This window comes from Saccopteryx bilineata, chromosome 7 (assembly GCF_036850765.1).
Source record: "Saccopteryx bilineata isolate mSacBil1 chromosome 7, mSacBil1_pri_phased_curated, whole genome shotgun sequence".
Lineage (NCBI taxonomy): Eukaryota > Metazoa > Chordata > Mammalia > Chiroptera > Emballonuridae > Saccopteryx > Saccopteryx bilineata.
Window position 1 is genome coordinate 106,577,137 of NC_089496.1, and position 20,090 is coordinate 106,597,226.

The following is a 20,090-nucleotide window of genomic DNA, read 5'->3' on the forward strand; positions in this document are numbered from 1 at the left end:
TTTTTTTTAAAAAACAGTAGATGTTCATATGAGGGTGATCAAACATGGAGAAGACCGTGTCTCCACTTCTTTGCTGCTAACTAGGAGCAAGGGCTCCACTGATTGACCTTCTGCCCTCGTCTGGGTGGGGCTGGGGTACAGGTCGTTTGTCATCGTCACTCAGATGCGTCCTCAAGGGGCTCCTGCGTGACTGGGCCTCTCGGTGCTCTGCTCTGCCCAGCAGGTCTCTCCATGGTACCAGTGAGATCCAGTGCATGTTTTTTTGGGGGGATGTTGGATGCTTATCTTTTTCCTTTATTGCCTTTCTGCAGTTTTAAGATGCAAAGACGATCCAAATTAGACGTCTTCGGGATTTGGGGCATTATATTTTCTGCAGACGGGAGTCTTTTGGTTGGCTCTCTGGTTGGTCCTCTGGCTTAGGGTTGGGGAGGCTTCGTGAACAGTGACCATCTCATTCCCACCTGACCCCGGAGACAGGGCGAGGGGGGGAGATGGCACCTGGCCTCAGCTCTCTTCAGTCCTGGTTTCCCTCTGCACTCACACCTGAGCCATGAGCCTCGCCACTTTTCCCCGTGGGCATCTCCACTCAGCTGCCTGTGCTGCTGGTCCCAGGTTGGAATGCCCCCCCTCCCGTGTTCCGACTTGTCTTGCTCCATTCCAGCTTCTCCCTGGACACCCCCTTTGCTGTGTCTGCCCTTAAGCTTAGTGTGGGCCTCTCTGAGGTCACTTAACACCATAATGGTGACGCACGTGCCTCCCTAGCTTCCCAACTAGGGGTGTGTTTCCTGAAGGCAGCTGCTCCATCTGAGCCATCTTTGTGGCCCTCAGCATTCTGAGCACAGGAGGGACTACAGACAGGTCTGTGAGAGGAAGGAAACACGAGGCCAGGCAGGTGGAGAGCTCAGTGTCGACACCTCAGGTTGATTTTTGCAATAGGTTGATCTTTGTCCCCTACGTGAGGGTGATTTGGGGTGGGCTGGGGGTTGACATTCCAGAAGCAGCAGGGGGTACTTGAGCACCAGCCACTGACTTGGCCATTTTGATAGCATCCTGTGGCTTCCTGCTAGTTGGTGTGTCCCTTAGAGCTTGATAAGGGACTTCTAAATATCAGAGAATCACTTAGAAGCCCACCTGGGCTCGTCACTGCAGATAAGAATCAAAAGGGATGATTTGGGGCTATGTATGCACAGGGGGTCCTCGGGTTACGACGTAGTTCCGTTCCTACGACAGTGACGTAACCCGAATTTTGGTGTAAGTCGAAACACACCCTAGCCTAAGTCAATTACCTATCCTAACACAGTTGTAGAATGGTCATCTAGAACCTAAAAACACAACTAAGCCACAGAAAAAGAATGATGCGCGTTCTTCCGCTGTGTGCAACCAAACTAGTTGATCCATGTTTTCCATGAGTAGGATGCTCACGGTGTCAGCCGAAGTTTTTATGGGAGTGAGCGTTGTAAACGCAAAACGTCATACGTGGAGACTGTGGTAACTCGAGGACCCCCTGCTGCTATCATCAGGAATCATACGCATGCATTCTTTTCATAGATGACAGAGGTTCTCAAAGTACCTTTTAAATTGATGGCTAGGTGCCTCATTCAGTGGTAACATCTATTCATCTTTAACATTAAACTGAAACAGAAGAGTCACTAGCTCAGTAATTGCCGTATTTCCCCATATATAGGATACACATTTCCCCCCAAAATTTGGTGTCTAAACACTTGGTGCATCTTATACAGTGGTTGTAGATTTTTTTACTTGCATTTCCCACTTCACGCTTGTTTTTGCACTTACTGTTGTAGATAAATAAAGCTTGAGTTCAGTAACTTTATGTAATAAATTTTTTTTTTTTTAAATTTCGGATCCCAAAATTAAGGTGTGTCTTCTACATGGGAGCGTCTTATACCTGGGGAAATACGGTATTTGTTTTCTGCCAACATTCAAGAAATATGTGAAAAGTTTGGAACAAAACTTTAGGAAGCCTGTCACCTTGTGAAGATCATCTGGGAAGTCCCAACTATAATGACAGCCAGTGGGCAACTGGAAATCCATCCTTTCTGTGAATACGGGAAGGTCGCCCTTTCCGGAGGTGCGGACCCTGCATTCACCTCTCTAATGTGCCCTGGTTCCCTTCAGGAACTGGATGTAGTTGGGAGCCCTGACAGTGACCATCTCACTCCAACCTGACCCCAGCAGCCCCGGACCCATGATCACAGCTGATCATCCTGTTAATGAGGTCAAGGCCGGCGTCAGCAGACGCGTACCCAAGGGCGCTGGTGTCATCACCAGCAAGGATCTGGCTGCGGCTGCAGCTCAGAGTGAGACGCTTACACTGAAGTCGCCGATCCCAGAATAAAGCGTTGGGTTAGAGATAGTAGTTATCATTTGAACACATAAGCACAACGATATGCATTCTCTGAGTAACCGTGATAAAGTCAGGCGCTGTCGGTGCTACACGCACCACGAGCCCCGCTGGGGGTTTGACACGATACCATTTCGCCCTGCCACCCCCAGAGTGGGTTCTACAGCTCCCCACTGAAGAGCGAGGAAGCCGAGGCTTTGAGCTGTTGAGATTCGGCAGTGTCACGAGGCTGACCGTGGAGAAGCAGGAGTGCCTGACTCTAAGAGCCCTGCCGAGTCCCAACAGCCCTCCTGGGAGTGCTGTGTAGCCTTCCGCGCGTCACCTGTCCAAGGAGGTTCTTGAACTGATTGGGGTGTCCCTTCCTGGGTCCACAAGAGCTGCAAGTTGTCTTTTAATATTTTGAAAAATTGGAGCGCAACTCATTTAGAAAGATGCCCAGCTGATTGAAATGTGCCTGTTTGGGCTGTAATTCCATCCACGCACTGTGGGGATACTGATTGTCTCCCACCGATTGAAAACTCAGATGGGCAATTATAAACAGTGTTCTCAGAGCGCTGGCTCAGGAGGCGCCCTTTTTCTGGGCATGATCTTTTGACACGTGCGGTGGGAGGGGAGCTCGTCCACGTGGTCCCTGAGGATGAAAAGGTGAGGAGCCGCTGGGTGACACGGCCTCCGAGAACTCTCCTTGCGCTGGTCCGAGAGACCCGGGGAGAGAAATTGTCATAGAATCCCAAGTCTGGGTGGCCTCTGGTGGTCTCTCAGTTCCCCTATCCCCCTTTCCACACAGCTACGGCTGCCCCTCCGTCCCCTGGGGTCATTCTGCAGATACTCAGAAGGGTGACAGCAGGGGAGTGGGGAATAGCCTTCTTGTCCCCTTTCACAGGGCTCTTTTCTTCTCCCCTCGTCCCTTAGGTTAAATATTCCGGAAATACAAGCAGTGAGCATTGATACACTGGTTCTAATCTGTTACATTTGTATAAGCTGCTGTAGGCTTTTTATCTTACAGGACGGGGCAAAAGGAGGCTGACAGGAGTGCACCACGCACAGAGTTTATTCTTGTATTACTGTTGATTAATTATTGTAGCATTTTCCATATGAACAACTGGAAACCTACTTCTGCCCCACCTTGATCTTATTTTATTTATTTTTTCCTGCCAAGTGTAGGCCATTTGAGCTCTACTTTACAGACAAGCCAGCAGGCGTGGAGAAGTGAGGGAGCTGGTTTCCCTGGTTCTGAGAGTGACGGTCTGGTCCCAGCGGCAGCCTTCTGGCCTCCGCAGGTCCCCCAGCCAAGCGCTATTGATTGGAGTCAGGTGAAAATGGTAGTGCAGCCCTCTCACTGTGCATCACCCCAGTAAGAAATCATTAGCCGACGCAGCCCTCGGATATGACAACGCTCATCAGAAATAGCTGCAGGCCTCTTTGGCATGGGCCTTTGCCAGCGGCCTCTTCTCTTAGATGGGAGAATGTTGTGCCACGAGGTGGAACTGTTGTCACCCTTCCTGGCCCTCCAGCTGCATGTGGGATGGTGTCAAATGTGGCTAAAAGTGGACGTGGCTCTCCCCTTCCATCGCTCCTCGCGTGGAAGCCTGGCACTCAAAGCAGATGCGTGAGATTTTGAAAACCAAGTTCGGTCAAATGTTTGTTCAACATATCCAAGATCACCTTGGTGAGAAGAAGACGTATTTGTTTTCTGCCCATCCTGTCCAGGCCATTTTGTAAATTATAAATGACTGGAAGTGTCGGGTCATGTTCAGGAACACCTCCAAGAGTCAGTCCCTCGCTCACCAGGGTTGACAGTCCTGGGTAGAGCGCGGACTCCCTGTAACCAGGCACGTTACAGATGCAGACGCTGCTCTGGAGTGTCAGGGGACCCCCTCCCATGATTGTCCTGCTGCCTCTAAAGGGAGGAACAGGGGACACCGGGCAGTGGGAAGGGAAGCCCTCTTGGCAGGCAGGAAAGAAGGCAGGTAGGTATATGAGCTTGGTGACCTGAAACTCACCCCAACCAGTTGCCAGGAAACAAGCTAAGATTCTGGGTGGAACGCTTCATGGCAGCGAGCTGGTAACTGGAGCCAGGGGTACGGGTCCCTGAAAAATCTCTGAGCTTGTGTGGCTCCTCCTGGGTGCTCCATGCCATTGTGGGGTGTGCTGCAGTTTCCTGATGAATAATTTAGGGCTGACTCATGCCTTGGCGATAGTGGTGCTACTACCTTGGAGAAGGAAACCGCTGATTCACGATTGCCTTCTCAACTTAAACAGTAGTTAACAGAACAATAAAGAGGTGGTCCTGGGGTCCCACACACAGGAAGTGACAGATCTGGGGAGGCCCCAGAAATCGCCATTCCCCACCGGCTCCTCACGGTTAAGGTGAAGGGGGACGTAAGTCTTTATAAAGGAATGCTCCGCGTCCTGGGTCGGGGCCGACCTCGGGCACAGGTCCACGCTGCAGTTGCAGACTCCGAGCCCCTACGCAGCAGTTGGTTTGGCTCTGGTCTCCGTCCTTCTGGAATGGCACGTGTGTCAGGGCATCGGCCTTCAGGATGCCCCAGGCCTTTCTGTCCATTAGTCCCCCAGACCATGTCTGTGCCCGTGAGCAGGCTGAGCCCCCTAGCAGGGTGTGTTTGCTTCACCAGGGTGATTTGGAGATGCCGGAAAACGTGCCCACGTGCCGAAGCGCTGACGTTTGTTCGGTTGCAGCCGCGCACACTGCTTGTGAGAAAGTCCTCCACGGAATAGCTCATTTTAAAGCTCAGAGGCGGGAATCGTGTTTGAAGGACTGGCTTCAACAATATGTGAAAAATAGAGGTGCTTTAAACCAGAACTGCTATTTATATTTATTTTTATGTTAAAGAAAAAGTTAAGGCGTTAATTAGGCTTTAGGGATTGCCACCGACACACCTAGCTGCTCTCTGAACGGACGGGTTGCAGGTCGCCTCCTGGTTTTCACTTTTAGTAAAAAGGAGGCATTGGGTAGCTGTCGGTGGCTTGTGTGAAGAGTCCCTTTCGGTGTGGCTCAGCCCTGCATCCCCAGGGCCCAGCACAGGTTGAGGCACGTAGTAGGTGCTCAGCATCCACTGGCGAGACCAGGAGTTTGCAGACCTGGAGGACCATGTGGAACCGCCCAGGTGACCGAGGCAGGCGGGGGGTGGGGGGGGGACTCTAGTCTCCGGTGACCGCGTCTGGAGTTTTCTTTGCAGCCTAAAATCTCTGGTCAGTTTGAAACGGGTTCTTTTCCCACCGAACTGGACTTGAAAAACCTTTGGACCTGACCATTTGATTTGGACCACTCCTGTCAGCACCACCGGCAGAATTTCGGGAGATGTTCTCAGTGACTTTCAAAGCTTCCCTGACAAGGAACCCCGGAGGAACAGTGTCTGTTCTTCCCTTGCTTTGGGGGTGTGGCTGGAGCTGAATTCTCCGAGAGGGACAACTGTGGGTCCAGTTCTGAAATGCCACTGGGACGTGGGAACATCCCACGTGTTGCGCGTGAGACTTACCGGGACAACCACCACCTGACGTGTATACACGCTCTGACCTGAAAACCAGGTGCACAGTGCTCAGATCTGTCCCCATCAAACCTGTGCTTGGTCATGACGTGTTGTTCCCTTGGAATTCTCTCAGACTCCCCAATGACAGAAGCCCCTTTATAGCAAGAGGTTACCAGTTGTCTGAAGATAGATAGCCAGGTCGAGGCTCCCCGTTGTGTCAGAAACCACTACTAGTCTGTGGACATCCCCCGAAAGCTTTGACTCCTGTGCCAGCCCCCCCCCCCCGGCCCAGCCCACCCCTCTCATCGTTTTCTCTGGCACTGACACCCTCTCCTTTCTGTTTATTCTGCAGAGCTGGGTTTCAGAAACTCCTATGAAATTGAATATATGGAGAAAATCGGCTCCTCCCTACCTGTAAGTTTTCCTTCCTCCAGCCAGTCAGGGACTTGTTTTCCCACCCTGTCCTCTGTCATGAAAACCGAGCACGGGCCTCCTCCTGTGCGTCAAGTGTCCCTGGGAACTCGAGCACAGATCAAGGGCCCTCGGTGCCCGGGGCATCCTGGGCGCGCAGTGAGGGTGATGCGAGGGGGAAACATTGGGGTTCACACCCGGGCCACGGCCGATGGCTTTTCAGGAAGAAAGCACTAGCATTCACGGGCACTCCCTACCGAATGCTCTCCCTAGGCTGAGGAAGAACTAGTCGGAGACTTCTTTTCAAAAGATAGGGGAGTGTTTCTGCTGCTTTTAAGGCGCACTGTTTTCTGTCTTCAAATCCGTGGCTTTTTATAACTGGAGAGGGTCTCTTCAAACACCCCCCCCCCTCATTTTGCATTTTAAGGGATGATGATGGGCAGCTGTCTCAGTTGCCATGGAGCATTTGGTTCTGAGCATGACCTCTGCGCTGCGCTGTCGTCCGGCAGTGCCCCCCAGAGGCACGGAGGTGCCATGACACTGAATGGCCACCGTCACCTTACCTTGATCTTGCCTGCATTGCTGTAGACCAGGGGTCCCCAAACTACGGGCCGCATGCGGCCCCTTGAGGCCATTTATCAGGCCCCCGCCGCACTTCCGGAAGGGGCACCTCTTTCCTTGGTGGTCAGTGAGAGGAGCATAGTTCCCATTGAAATACTGGTCAGTTTGTTGATTTAAATTTACTTCTTTATTTTAAATATTGTATTTGTTCCCGTTTTCTTTTTTTACTTTAAAATAAGATATGTGCAGTATGCATAGGAATTTGTTCATAGTTTTTTTTATAGTCCGGCCCTCCAACGGTCTGAAGGACAGTGAATTGGCCCCCTGTGTAAAAAGTTTGGGGACCCCTGCTATAGACGCTGGGGTTGCTGCTTCTAAGCCGTGGTTTTAAGTCAGCCCGCCGTGACTGCGGGGCTCATTAACACCGGGTCCTCATGCTGTCCCCCACCTCACCCCTTAGACTGTGGCAGCACCCAGAGTGGGCTCTGGCCTGTCCCTCTGTTTACCCTTTTAGGGGCTGGCACCATGGACCCCCAGAGAACGCGACTAGCGATGCTGTTAGACTCCTTGTCCCCTTGAACAGGTTTCCAGTTGCACAGTCACCCGCCCGCCTGTCCTGCTGTCCCCGCTCCCAGCCAGCACTGGTGGGCTCCTCCTCCGGGTGGCCCTCCCCCAGGAGTTATCTCTTCCTATGGAAAGTGCTCTGTGTGTCATCTCTGTAACATGTCCGGGCCAGCGGTGGCCGAGCTAACGTGTGACTTTGATCCCTCCAGCAGGACGATGACGCCCCGAAGAAGCAGGCTTTGTACCTTATGTTTGACACGTCTCAGGAGAGCCCGGTCAAGTCTCCCCCCGTCCGGATGTCAGAGTCCCCGACGCCGTGTTCAGGGTACGACTGCCGTGATCAGCGGGTTGTGATCAGGCCCGAGGGCCCCAAGCCTCTGAGTGGGTTGGCACTGCTGTCCCGGCTTTATTTCATGTGTGTGTGTGTGTGTGTGTGTGTGTGTGTGTGTGTGTGTGTGTGTGTGTATTCAGGCAGCTGACGTTCATCTCCACTTGTTCCCACGGATATACATGTGGGGGCTTGTGACTGGCTGCCCTTAGGACGCAGGCGAGACCCTCTGACAGCTGAGTGTGTGAGCCCCTCTCGACACCCCAGGCACACGCAACTTTCTTCTGTAATTTGTTCTGCGGAGGGGTGGCGTGCTGCGGCCCTCAGAGCCTGGGTCCCGTCCCAACCCTGCCTGGTTGTGTGACCCAATGCAGGACACTTGTCCCCCACCCCTTGTGCTGCTGTTTCCTCGTGTGTCAACAGAGAGCAGTATTCACACTGACCCTGTAGGGATTTGGTGAAGATAAAATGAGGCTCCCGCTCTTGCAGACACTTGCCCACCTGTGCCCTGGGGGGGGCAGCTGTCCCCCAAAGCCATCAGGAGGAATATAAACTGAGGTACTCTAAGGAAATCACTGGTCACAGGCCTGGAGCACGTGACGTGCCCAATAAAACATTTATTATTAATATTGCTGGAAATATGAGCATTCCTCAGGGTGGAGTTCTGAGCTGCGTGCTGCTGGATTGGGGTAGAGTGGGGCGTGGCTCTAAGATGGGGACCTTCCCGTCACCTACCTGCCCTTTTCACTGGGCAGGAATGACCGTTCTTGCTCTGATGTCCCAGACTCACTCCACAGTCTGCCGGGAGTGGTCCGAAGGATGCTGATGGTGTTTTCCCAGCAGTGGTCATCGGCCCTGTCAGGAGCTTCACCTGCCGGCGGCATCTCACTTGACCTTCACAGAGGGGTGCATTGTCTCCATCTTGCAGAAAAGGAGACACGGGACCCAGTCACCTCCCTCCTAGGGTGCACAAGCAGGCAGACTGGCAGTCTGCCCAGTGCCACTGCTCACGTCCCTTAGCCAGTGACATCTGTGCTCCTGACCCTCCCTCGTCTGCAGGCCCTGGCATGGGGCTGGACCACGCACCCCCTCAGGCTGCCCAGCCTACAAGCCCCATGGCCACCCAAGACCTCCCCCTTTTCATCCCTCGGAATGTTGACTGAGGTCAGCCATCCAGGCCGGTTGCCGTGCGATTTCCAAGGAAAAGGCTAAAGGTGTCCCTTTGCTTCCTCAGGTCAAGTTTTGAGGAGACAGAAGCCCTCGTGAATGCTGGGGCAAAGGTTCCCCATCCCGTGACACGAGGGCTGGCCCCCAACCAGGAGCCACACCTGCAGATGTCAGAGAAATCCTCCCAGAAAGAGCTGGAGGCCATGGCCTTGGGGACCGCTTCAGATGCCATTGAAATGGTAAGTGTGACTATAGAGGGACCTGAGATCACTGGGGCGGAGGCCTGGGCCAGCCGGGTCCCAGCACCAGGCGGCCGAGCCTTCAGAGCAGGACTCCCCTGGCACGTGGCGTGGGGCCCCACCCCATCCCCCACAGAAGCCAGCCTAGGAGACCCCCACCGTAGAGAGGAAAGGCTCTCTATTCTTACCTGCCTGGCTGTGGTGGTGGATTTACCACTTACATGCTTTATTTGTCGTTAGGGCTGGGTTGTTGCTTTGGGATGGTCATCAGTCTGTGCCTGTTTCTCCTGCAGGGCAGAGCAAGGGACTCCTTTGTGGAGCAGTGGTTTTCCCGGTCCTTGGTGATGGACAATTCCTCCTGTCTGTAGACCAGGACGTACAGCTCTTCCCTCGGGGCAGATGGGGCTGAGCTAAAGGCCTCTCAGTACCCCCGCACCCCTACCCCTTTAGCCATTCAAAATGGACCATCCTGCTAGGTGAATTTTATTTTCATTTCTTTTACCTCCCGCCTAGCAATCCCCAGTGGGGTTTGAGGCTGTTGGTTTAGTGTGTTTATTTTTTGTTCCATATTAGCAAATCATTGATGGCACGCAATGACTATTTATCGAGCACCTACTCAGTGTCTGGCCATCGGCTCCTGAGAAACTAAAACTGAGCAGAGAGAATCTAGACGTGACTCAGTCTTAGAAATGTGCCCCTCTGCGTGGTTCACGTTCTGCCCAGGGGGCCTCTGAGCTTAAAATCTTTCTGACCTATCAGGAGAGACTTTTTCATTCAAAATCACCCTCCCATTCGTTATGTAGAAAAAGACATTTACCAAAACCTTGCTTTCTTTGACATTTATGCTGGGAGGTATTGTCTCAATGACTTAAGTTATGTTTAGAAAAACCATCAAGCAGCTTGTCTCCTGCCCGGGGAGATTGTCAAATAAATAAGCAAATGTTAACTTTCCTCCCACTGACTAGTTAGGGAGTGAGGATGGGGGGTTGGGGGGTACCCAAGGCTGCTTTGGGGAGGGGGCTGGGCCTGCCACTTTCGAGATGCCCACTGTCAGCGTGTGGCACTCAGTCCAGAGGAAAAGGACAGTGTCGGCCTGGACTGATACTCTCTTTAGCCTTAAGGTGGAACTAACTGTCCTTGCTGGGAACCGATGTCACTGTGCTCTCCTCTGTTTCTCCTCTGTCCCCCTCTGCGGCCTTCAGACAGCTCCCGAGGGCTCCTTTGGCCCCGCGGACGCCCTCCTCAGCAGGCTGGCCCACCCGGCCTCACTCTGTGGTGCGCTGGACTATCTGGAACCTGACTTAGCAGAAAAGAACCCCCCAGTATTTGCTCAGAAACTTCAGGTTTGTAGCCCACGTGTGACCTCTGGGGAATCTGTCGAAACCTCAGTAGAGAATGAACCCCTGAGCCCCAAATGCCGCGAGGAAGGATTTCATGAAGAATGGCATAGAGTGTTCCAAATGAAATCTCTTCCCCCCCGGCAAAGACCTACCTAGGTGGTGGTCTTCCCCTAAGACGCCAAGTGATATCCATTGTGTGATTACATACGGAACAGACCATTGGGTATTTCAATTTGGAAATCGGGAAATCGGACCCAGCCATGTCTCAGAAGTTGTGATAGCCCCAAAAGCAGTTCCTGTGATTTATTCACGGAACCAAGGCTGTTCGCTCGCCACGGAGCCACGCTGTTTATAGACATGAGGCGCCCAGGCTTCCACTGAGATAACATCTGGACTTGGTCCTGCATCTGGAACTGAGACAATTGCCTACCCTGTGCTTTAAATTTGACAACTTAATTTGATATCCTCTAGACCAGGACGCCCAGAGCAAACCTAGGGAGGTTGTTAACAGTCGCTTGGGAGCTACTAATCCAGTCAGGGACATGGTTAAGCTGACTTCACGTTAAATGAACCAAAGGGAAGAAGTCGCAGGAGACAGTGCAGTAAAAATTTTGATTTCATTTTCAAAAGCATTTCACATGCGAATGCATAATGCCTCCTGATAGGCATTCCAAAGGGGGATTTAAAAAAGAAAAAAGAAAACATTCAACTCTTGTTTCATGATCTGCTGAGGTGTTCGTGGGAAACAAAGCCAGAGCGTGTGTTTCCCCCCTGAGTACCTGTCATGACCCATTCACGTGGCACTTTCATTTCCTGGATGTGGGAACGTTTGCATCCTGTCCCGGTGCGCCTCCCCCGCGGCTGGTCCCCGCCCCTCCGGCAGGAGGAGCTAGAGTTCGCCGTCATGCGGATAGAAGCCCTGAAGCTGGCCAGGCAGATTGCCCTGGCTTCCCGCGGCCGCCAGGACACCAAGGTACCGGTCTGCTGCCGCCCCGCCCTGCCTCTTGAGAGTGGTGTGTGGTCCGACTGCTTCCATGCTAACCGTAGGCCAGGCGGGCATTGTCGGTGTTCGGCAAAAGATGATATGATGTTCCAAAAAGCTAACAGCGTAACTCCTGCATCCGTAGACGCTGGGCATGTGTCCGAGATCGCTCTAACTCGGCGGCACGGGAGCCGGCGGGAGGGCCACGCAGGATGAACGGGAGGAAGTGGAAGACACCGACAGATAGTCTGTGGGGTCCGGAAGGCTAGAGTAAGGTCTCGGGGTTCGCTGTCAAACTGGTTGATACGAGTCAAACAGGGCCAACAGATCATCATCTTCGAGGGTGTTGACTGTTCCTAAAATTCGCTTCTCTGCTGAACAAAAATAATTTGCAACTCTTCTGTTTTCTACAAGTTAATAGCTAACTGTGCTGAGAATGAACCCTAATCAATAGGGAACAGTAGGTGAAACCAGGACCTTCATGAGGCCAGGGTCCAAAGGATCACAGAAAAGCAGTCCTTTCCTGTAAAGGGCAGATGATAAATATTTTAGGACTTAACGGCCATCTGGTCTTTAACAACCACTCAGTTCGGCCACAGTCAATACATGGATGAATGGGTGTAGCAGTGTCCCAGGAAAAGCCTTTGTACAAGAAAGGGTAGCAGGCCACTTGGCAGGCACCCCACAGTGGCACGCATCCCCCCGCCCCGCTCTGGAGAAGTGTGTCATATTGGCAGGGCATGCAGAGATCTTTTGTCTGGCTTCCAAGTTCGGGGTATTTTTTTTTCCTTAATGATTTGGATGAGTGGCTGATGACATGTGACACCATGGGTGGCCCTGTGAGGTTCAGCCCACCCACCCCGAGGTGGGCAGTCCAGGTGAACCTGGTGTGTCAGACCAGGGCTGGCATCCAGTGTGCTCTGTGGCCCTGAATGACTTGGGGAGCCTCTCTGAGCCTCAGTTTCTCCGTTTGCGAGATGAGGCTCATAGCGGCGAGTTGGCAGGTCGCTGTGAGGACGACGGGATGTGAGGAGAGCAGCGCAGAGCCTGGCGCGCAGCAGGGGTGCAGTGAACGGAGGCTGCTGCTGGCCGCCGACCTTCGCCTGTGTGCCGTTCCTCGGTCAGACACTCACAGCGCCTCTCCTCAGTGGGGGTCCGGGTCCCACGTGACAGATGGGGAGAGGGAGCGGCGGAACCAGCCTGAGGGCTGACAGCGGTTCTCTGACCCGGCGGGACCTAGAACTCAAGTCTCCGGATGGAGCCCTTTGCCCGTCCCTCTTAAGTAGCAGCGCCCTTGGCAGATGGCCCAGTGGTTCCTCCTGTCCCTCAGCGGCTGCCCCTGCCCGGAGCCCCCAGCGTGGGTTCCCTCGCTCTGGGAGTGGGGGGGGGGTTGGCGCAGAGACACCTCTTAGTGAAAGAAGGTGGTCACACTGGGTGTCCAGACTGGGCGTACTGAAACACAGGGCAGGGACAAGAATGTATATATAGATCGCTGATGCCCTTGTCCTTGTTGCCAACCTATACACTTGGGTTTGATTTCTATAAAAATGGGATCTCCAAAAAGCATTAAGCAGTGAGGATTCCCACCTCACCCCCCGTTAGATGTATTTCTTGATATCCTTGGGTAGCACCTTAAAGACAGAATGAGTTGCTTGATGTTTCGCCGCTACAAATACGGTATATTCCTGTCCCCATGGCTGAGGCAGAATTGAGAAGGTTCTCATGATGGAGTAGCAAGCGTTCTGGAGTGCCTGGCCCCCCAGCCTGCCGTCCTCTAGGACCACGTCAGAGACGGCCGTCAACAAATCTTGGCCGGCAGCTGACTTCCGGTCAGTCGCAGCCTGTTCTCTGACCGTGTGTCCTGAATTTGACTTTAGAAAATACTGTCACGTGCACGTCCTGAGCGTGGGCAGGAGAGACACCCCCAGCCATCTGCTCGCGCACAACAGAGGGCATGCCACGAGAAACACCCCGTCGGGATGGGATGTCTTGCTGCGAAGTGAACGTTGCCTTCTGCCGTAGTAAACTTGTACCGCTTTTGTGGGAAATTAATGATCCAGTGACCTTGGCCCCGGGGGAGTAGATGCCGTTTCCTGTGGCTGACCCACCCACGGGTGGTTCCTTTGCCGTCACCCACTTACGCCCCTGTGGGCTTCTGTTCATGGATGCCTGGTGGCCCCTCTCTGCCCTGGGGGCTGCCGACATAGGAGGGAACAGCAGCTGTGGGTCCAATTCGCTCTTTCCTCTGCCCGTATAATTCAGCCGCAGGTGACACTGCCCGGGCTTCTTGGCGGTGTGGTCTTACACCGTGGCTGACACAAACGTGAAACCACTTGGAATGAAAAACAAAATCACATGGTGGGGCTGCCAGGCAGCCCAAACCGGGGTGGGCGGGGTGACCTCTAATTGCACCTTCAAGCAGCTTTAACCTCCATTTAGACGGAGAGCCAGCCCAACCCCGCCCCGCTTGGTGGGGTCACAGTGGGGTTTCCTCTGTCCCAGTCAGAAAACCTCAGAAATGAGGAATGCTCCTTAGGGCCTGTGTGTGTGCGTGCGTGCGTGCACGCACCAAACTGAATTCAGTGTGTCCTCCTGGGCGTAAATCTGACCGGGGTCACGGCTGTGCAGTACATCAACCTTGAATTTAACACTGGAACAAGAGAGAGAGAACCCCCCTAAGCCCATCTGTATGGCTTTCTAAGGGGTGCAGGGCACCCAGGGGGATTGATTTGTGTATGTAACAGATACTGGTTGTGATCCCTAAAGCCGTTGGCCCCCTTTGGATGAGGGGGACCTGGTATAAAGAATGAAGAATGTGTCCGGGTGACGTAGGAACAAGGACTTACAAGTGGCAGGTTCAAGAGTGGAGGAAGTCCTAGGAACAGGCGGTCTTTGGGGAAAAGGGTGGCAGTCCTCAGTGTGGCGCCCTCTAGGATGCCTGTCCCATAAAGGCAGGTGCCCGGATTTTATTTCAGTGGAGGAGGTAGGTCTGGGGCAACCTGTCGTGTTGTTGAGTGGCTGGGCAGCTCCCAGTGTGTCCGAATCCACCCACCATCCCCAGCACTGAACACACGGTGCCTCAGAGCCACAGGAGCAGTCTGAAGAGCAGTGACAGAGGGTCAGCACGCAGGTTTCCGCTTACCTGCCAGTGTGGGCATCACCTGCATGCAGCCTGTGCTCAGGAGGACTGAGGCCATCTGTTAACTCAAGGAGTGGCCAGTCGTTGGCTGGTGGTGCCTCCTGTGGGAACGCCTTCCACATGTCCAGTTAGAGTGTGGTAGCTGCCCACGGTCACACGGCAGCACTAGGGAAAGGCCACCCTCCTGCCCAGTGTGGTGCCATGCGGCTCGGACACCCCCCAAGCGCCCAGCCTGGGTCCACAGTCCATGACTCTGGCCCAGCTTGCTGTGATCTCCCCACCTGATCTTGACTCCTGGTCCCCACCATGGTGCATTCCTCTTGCGTTGCTCTGCCCAGACTGGCTCTTGGGGACAGAGGTCCTTTCTTGGTCCCAGAAGTGGCAGCTTCTCCTGAGGCTTGGCACCAGCAAATTGGCCACAGGAGGACTGTGAGCCTGGGAGAGTGAGTTATGGCCCCCAGCCCCTGGCTGCAAGGCTAAGCAGAACCCCAGGCTTGAGGTGTGAAGATCTGACCGGGTGACAGTGCCCCAGGGACCGAGATTAGCAGGCATGGATGGAGGGGTCGGAAGCTGGTTCTGTAGGCTCCTGCGCTCCGTGTCATGGCCACGGCGCACTTTAATTTGTGATTCCCATGGCTTTTTGGCTCCTCCAAAGTGACAAGTACAGGATTACGTATGAGAAACAAAACTTAATCTAAGTCTGATCTTTAAAATATCAGTGAGAGACAAACCTATTAGTTTCAGCGAAAAGCAAGTCTCGGTTGTAAAAGAAAACCAGGGTCTGTTCCCTGCGGTTCATTAACATGCGGATACTCGGTAGTTAATTCAAATGCAATTCTGAAGTCATCTGTTTCTTCGCTGATACCGGGTGCCCAGACTGACAAGTGATATTGAATCACCATAGGTGGTAGTAACCTTTTGTGTTTACTTAGAAAGCTCATTATTTTATTCATTTTTTCATCCCCTGCTTTGTTTTACAAAGGCTGTTAGGCAGCTTCAAGATCAGCTAATCCCTGCCTTGGGTCATATTGAGTTTCTGCCCAGTATGATAAAGTTAGTTTAAATTCATTTTCTCTTGCACTTCAGAGAGCTGAGAAAGTTTGGGTTCAGAATTGAATTTCAGTCCGAGAAACCTCCACCAAATCTCTCAGTTCTACAGTTTGTTTGTGGTTGTTTTTTGTTTGTTTTTCCATCTTTGGAAGAACCAGGATGAGTTAGATGACAGCTAATGTTCTTTTTATTTCGAAATTTTATTCTTTCTTTTTTTTTTCAAAGAGTAATTATTTTACTTAAAAAAAGTAAGAGGAGGCCCTGGCCGGTTGGCTCAGTGGTAGAGCGTCAGCCTGGAATGCAGGTGTCCCAGGTTTGATTCCTGGCCAGGGCACACAGGAGAAGCGCCCATCTGCTTCTCCACCCCTCCCCCTCTCCTACTTCTCTGTCTCTCTCTTCCCCTCCCGCAGCCAAGGCTCCACTGGAGCAAAGTTGGCCCGGGCACTGAGGATGGCTCCATGGCCTGTGCCTCAGGTGTTAGAATGGCTCTGGTCACAAAAGAGCAATGCCCCAGATGGGCAGAACATCGCCCCCTGGTGGGCATGCCGGGTGGATCCCAGTCGGTCGCATGTGGGAGTCTGTCTGATTGCCTCCCCGTTTCCAACTTCAGAAAAATACAAACAAAAAAAAAGTGAGAGGAACAGATTTTAATCCTTTTCAGAATTAGAACCCGAGGCCGAACAGCTCACGGCATCCAGTTTGAGACAGGAACAAGTCTCTAGGTTCTGTTTGGACGAGGTCTGAAGTCCGTGTGTGTGTGTGTGTGTGTGTGTGTGTGTGCGTGCGCACGCGCGCGCGCGCGCGTTCCCCGCCGCTCCAATCAGCAGTTGTCCTTTGGGTCCCAGATACCCAAGGCCAGGCAGCAGGAGTGACAGTCAAGCAGCAGATGCTCCCATCTAGGACAGGTGTGAGCCGTGGAGTCCATCGTGCATGTGTGCGACTAACCAGTCCTGACGCGGAACCTCCAGTCCTATCCATTAAACTCCCGTCTGCGGCTTCCCGGCCGTCCCAAGTTCAGTTTTCTCAAGACTGTGGTAGAGGGCAAGCATGCCTGTTCTTGTGACGGAAGAGAAATTCTGCTCCGGAACCTTCCCAGTGACTTTTGGTCCTTTTATCTTGTCTGCTGCCCTTGATGAGATGAGTCCTCACCATTCTTCTTTCCCCAGACCCCCACCTTTCTCCCACTCCCTGGGGTCCTGTCCACTGCTCAGTTTCCTCTCGTCAGTTTCCCAGGGAGGAAGCAGCCCACCGTGCCTGTCAGACCACCATCGCTTCGCGTGGAATTGGACGCTAGCCAACCAGGGTGGCGGTTGGTCTCATCGCCACGACAGCGCGGGGGCTAATGAATAGGACTGAGAGGACGCTTGGTTGAGTGTCCATGTGCAGTAGAACTAGACAGACTTGGGCTGCGCTGGTTGAACGTGCTCCTAACACCGCATCTTAATTGTGTTGGAAATTGCTGAGCATTTTGTGCGAAGGGAGGAAGGGGAGCCACAGACCTCTCCCCCGTCCTGGGAGGCTAGTGACTGTCGTCATCTGTAGTCAGACAGGGGTCAGTTAGAGGCGGCGGGGAATCACACCACTTGCTGAGGGTCTTACCAGCAGATGTGGGTGGTGTTGTCAACCCAGTTTTCAGTTTTCCCATTGACACACGGGCTAAAGGCAACAGCTCTCCAACATAACTCTTACCTTCCGTCCTCCAGAAAGTACCATATTTTTCGCTCCATAAGACGCACCTAGGGTTTTAAGGAGGAAAATAAGAAAAAAAAATATTCTGAACCAAACGGTGTGTTAAAATATTTAATAAAATATACCACAATAATATTTCCACAATGTAAACTCAACAGCCATATTAACAACCATTAGCACTGTTATTAACCAATGAGAAGAGACTTTAATGCTCAAATACTCTTCTAGCTGTCCGGGAACCCGCTCAAATACTCTTCTTCAGCTAAAAGGAATGAACATTCGCTCTATAAGATGCACGGGCATTTTCCCCTCCAAAAGTGCGTCTTAAGGAGCGAAAAATACGGTAGTTTGTGGAAGGTGACGTGGGTTGACAACTACTGTAGCCCTTAAGCTTTCTGTGAATCATATCCTTTCAAATGGAGCTAAACAAATGTCCCCTTCCCCTCCCTTCCTCTTCCCTCTCCCCAGATTGAAATGTGGACGGTCTTACAAAAACGATCAGATCTGCCGTTACTCAGGACTAGGCAGGCGTAGACTAGGATTTGACATCATTCACGAAGGCTTTTATTTTGGAATTGGAGCCTGCTGGGGAATGACCTTGGTTCTTAGCACACCGTGCCTCAGTGCCTCGGCGTCTGATAAATGGCCATGATAAGCAGGCACCAGACGCGCTCGACTCCAAGGGCCGGGAGTCGGGGAGGCCTCCGCCATTAGCCCCTTTGTCTGCCTGTGCAGGTGCAAAATGATCAATTTCCATAGATTGTGCCCGCCATGTCCTCATTCATTAGTCTGAGCATTTTCTCATAGTTCAAAACCACACAACTGACCCATTCATGAGCGGAGGAATGCGGTGGTGCTCTTCGGCGTGTGATGGATGCTAACTTTTTTTTTCCTTTAATTAAAAACCATTTCACAGAGAGAAGCAGCTCACCCAACAGATGTCTCCATCTCCAAAACAGCCTTGTACTCTCGCATGGGGGCCGCCGAGGTGGAGAAACCCCCGGGCCTTCTGTTCCAGCAGCCCGACCTGGACTCTGCCCTGCAGATCGCCCGAGCGGAGGTACCATAGTGCGGGTGTGACTCAGGCCCGGCCGGGCCGGCTCTGGTTGCCCTGGGAACAGCTTCTGTCTCTGCCCATGTAAATAAATAAATATGCCCACATCCAGGTTTGGACATAGACTTTCTCCTCTGACCACTGCAGGCAGAGACGGGTGGCCAGCTGTGGGCTTTGATCTTCTAGACGTGACTGTTGAATACCTTTCTGGTCTTGTTTGATTTGTAACAGTCAGCACAAGCCTTTCAGTGGCTCCCCAGTGGGCATTGCGAAGGTCCAATATGCCATGACCAGCGCAGCTAAGTAATTCCAGGTCCTGAGTGGGGATGGCGCGGAATTAAGAAAATAAACCTAAAGAGAAAAAGGATGGGCTGGGGAGGACTTTTTGCAACGCAGAAGATAGCTTGCAAAAGGCGAGCCTCCACCCCCCTACCTGCTTTATTTATAGGGCAAAGCGAGGCCACTAGCAGAACAAAGAGATCATTAAACCAAAGTCACATTTCCAAGGCATCCCAAGAATTCTACCAAGTGCAGAAAACCCTCACCATATATAACATCTTAACTTCACAAAACAAAGGATAAAAAGAAACTGCCTCCAGTCTTTCCGAGGGACATGGGGGATAGGATGAGTATAAACAATCCAGCACCTCAGCTAACATGGAGGTATGGAAAAAATAGCTTTTAGCAACTTCACTAAGCAAGTGAGGTGGAGAGTTGGGCAGACTGTCAGCTTACTGCCACCCCACACCTCTGTCCCCCAAAAATCTAAACTGCAAAGACCCTGTTGGCTTTCGGTCCCCAACACCGACATCTGGCTTATTTTTGTCTCATTTTCAGGGAGATTCTCTGACTACAGTTAGGAATTGGTGTAGGAAATTTTAATTCCACATTTATGGGATATCTCCTTGTGTCAGTCTGTGCATTGCTCTGATTTAAGCTCACTCGCTGGGGGCTGACCTTTCTCCTCTGCTCTCTGGGACTAGATCATTAGCAAGGAGAGAGAGGTCTCAGAGTGGAAAGAAAAATATGAAGAAAGCCGGCGAGAAGTGATGGAAATGAGGTGAGCTGTGATGCGTGGGCCCCGGGGACCTGTGGGTTGATGATGCTTGGGGCTGGTGTGGCCTGTGAACAGTGTCTTCCATACAAGTCATCTATTCTTGACGACCAAGGTTCATATCTTCATGTGTTTAATACCATGTGCATGAGTTACATAATGCCCTAAATACACGTACAGTGGAAACAGATCTCCCCGTGCGGCCTCAGCTTCTGCACCCCTCGGGTGTCATTTGTTATTGAACCACTGTGTTCATGGGATGGTGTGGAAGGAGGGAAGGTGGGTGAGGGAGACAGGGCTCAGGTTGCAGAAGGATTTGACCGTCAGGCTGAAGGTTTGGCCTTATTTCCTTTTTGCTTAGTGAGTAGTGGGGGAGACATTGGAGGCTTTGCACGGGGAGTGGTATGTACAGAGTCCTGCACTAGAAAACGGAACTGTGTGGATGTGCAAAGAGAAGACTGAGGGTGGAGGTGGCCCCAGAAGTGTGAGGCCGCTGTGATGAGTAAGGCATGTCCTCCCGTGTGCTGATCAGGCTGTTGTTGTCCAGCATGTGGCCCCTGTGTGAAATGAAAAATCATTCTGGCATGACCAGGCGGTGGTGCACTGGATAGAGCATTGGACTGGGATGTGGAGGACCCAGGTTCGAGACCCCGAGGTCG

General features: G+C 52.5%; 1 protein-coding gene across 23 annotated transcripts in view; it reads left to right on the forward strand.

Annotated features, from left to right (window-relative positions):
• TACC2 (transforming acidic coiled-coil containing protein 2) overlaps nt 1-20,090 on the forward strand; it is a 203,378-nt gene that overhangs the window by 170,961 nt on the left and 12,327 nt on the right. For 18 of the 23 annotated variants that reach the window (XM_066239459.1, XM_066239467.1, XM_066239458.1 and 15 more), the window contains 7 exons: nt 6,206-6,267; nt 7,599-7,714; nt 8,952-9,123; nt 10,326-10,466; nt 11,347-11,436; nt 18,240-18,383; nt 19,361-19,437. In XM_066239459.1, the coding sequence (XP_066095556.1) occupies nt 6,206-6,267; nt 7,599-7,714; nt 8,952-9,123; nt 10,326-10,466; nt 11,347-11,436; nt 18,240-18,383; nt 19,361-19,437 (802 nt within the window). The remainder of the gene's footprint in view (nt 1-6,205; nt 6,268-7,598; nt 7,715-8,951; nt 9,124-10,325; nt 10,467-11,346; nt 11,437-18,239; nt 18,384-19,360; nt 19,438-20,090) is intronic. The other 5 variants (XM_066239472.1, XM_066239474.1, XM_066239478.1 and 2 more) reach the window with 3 other exon arrangements.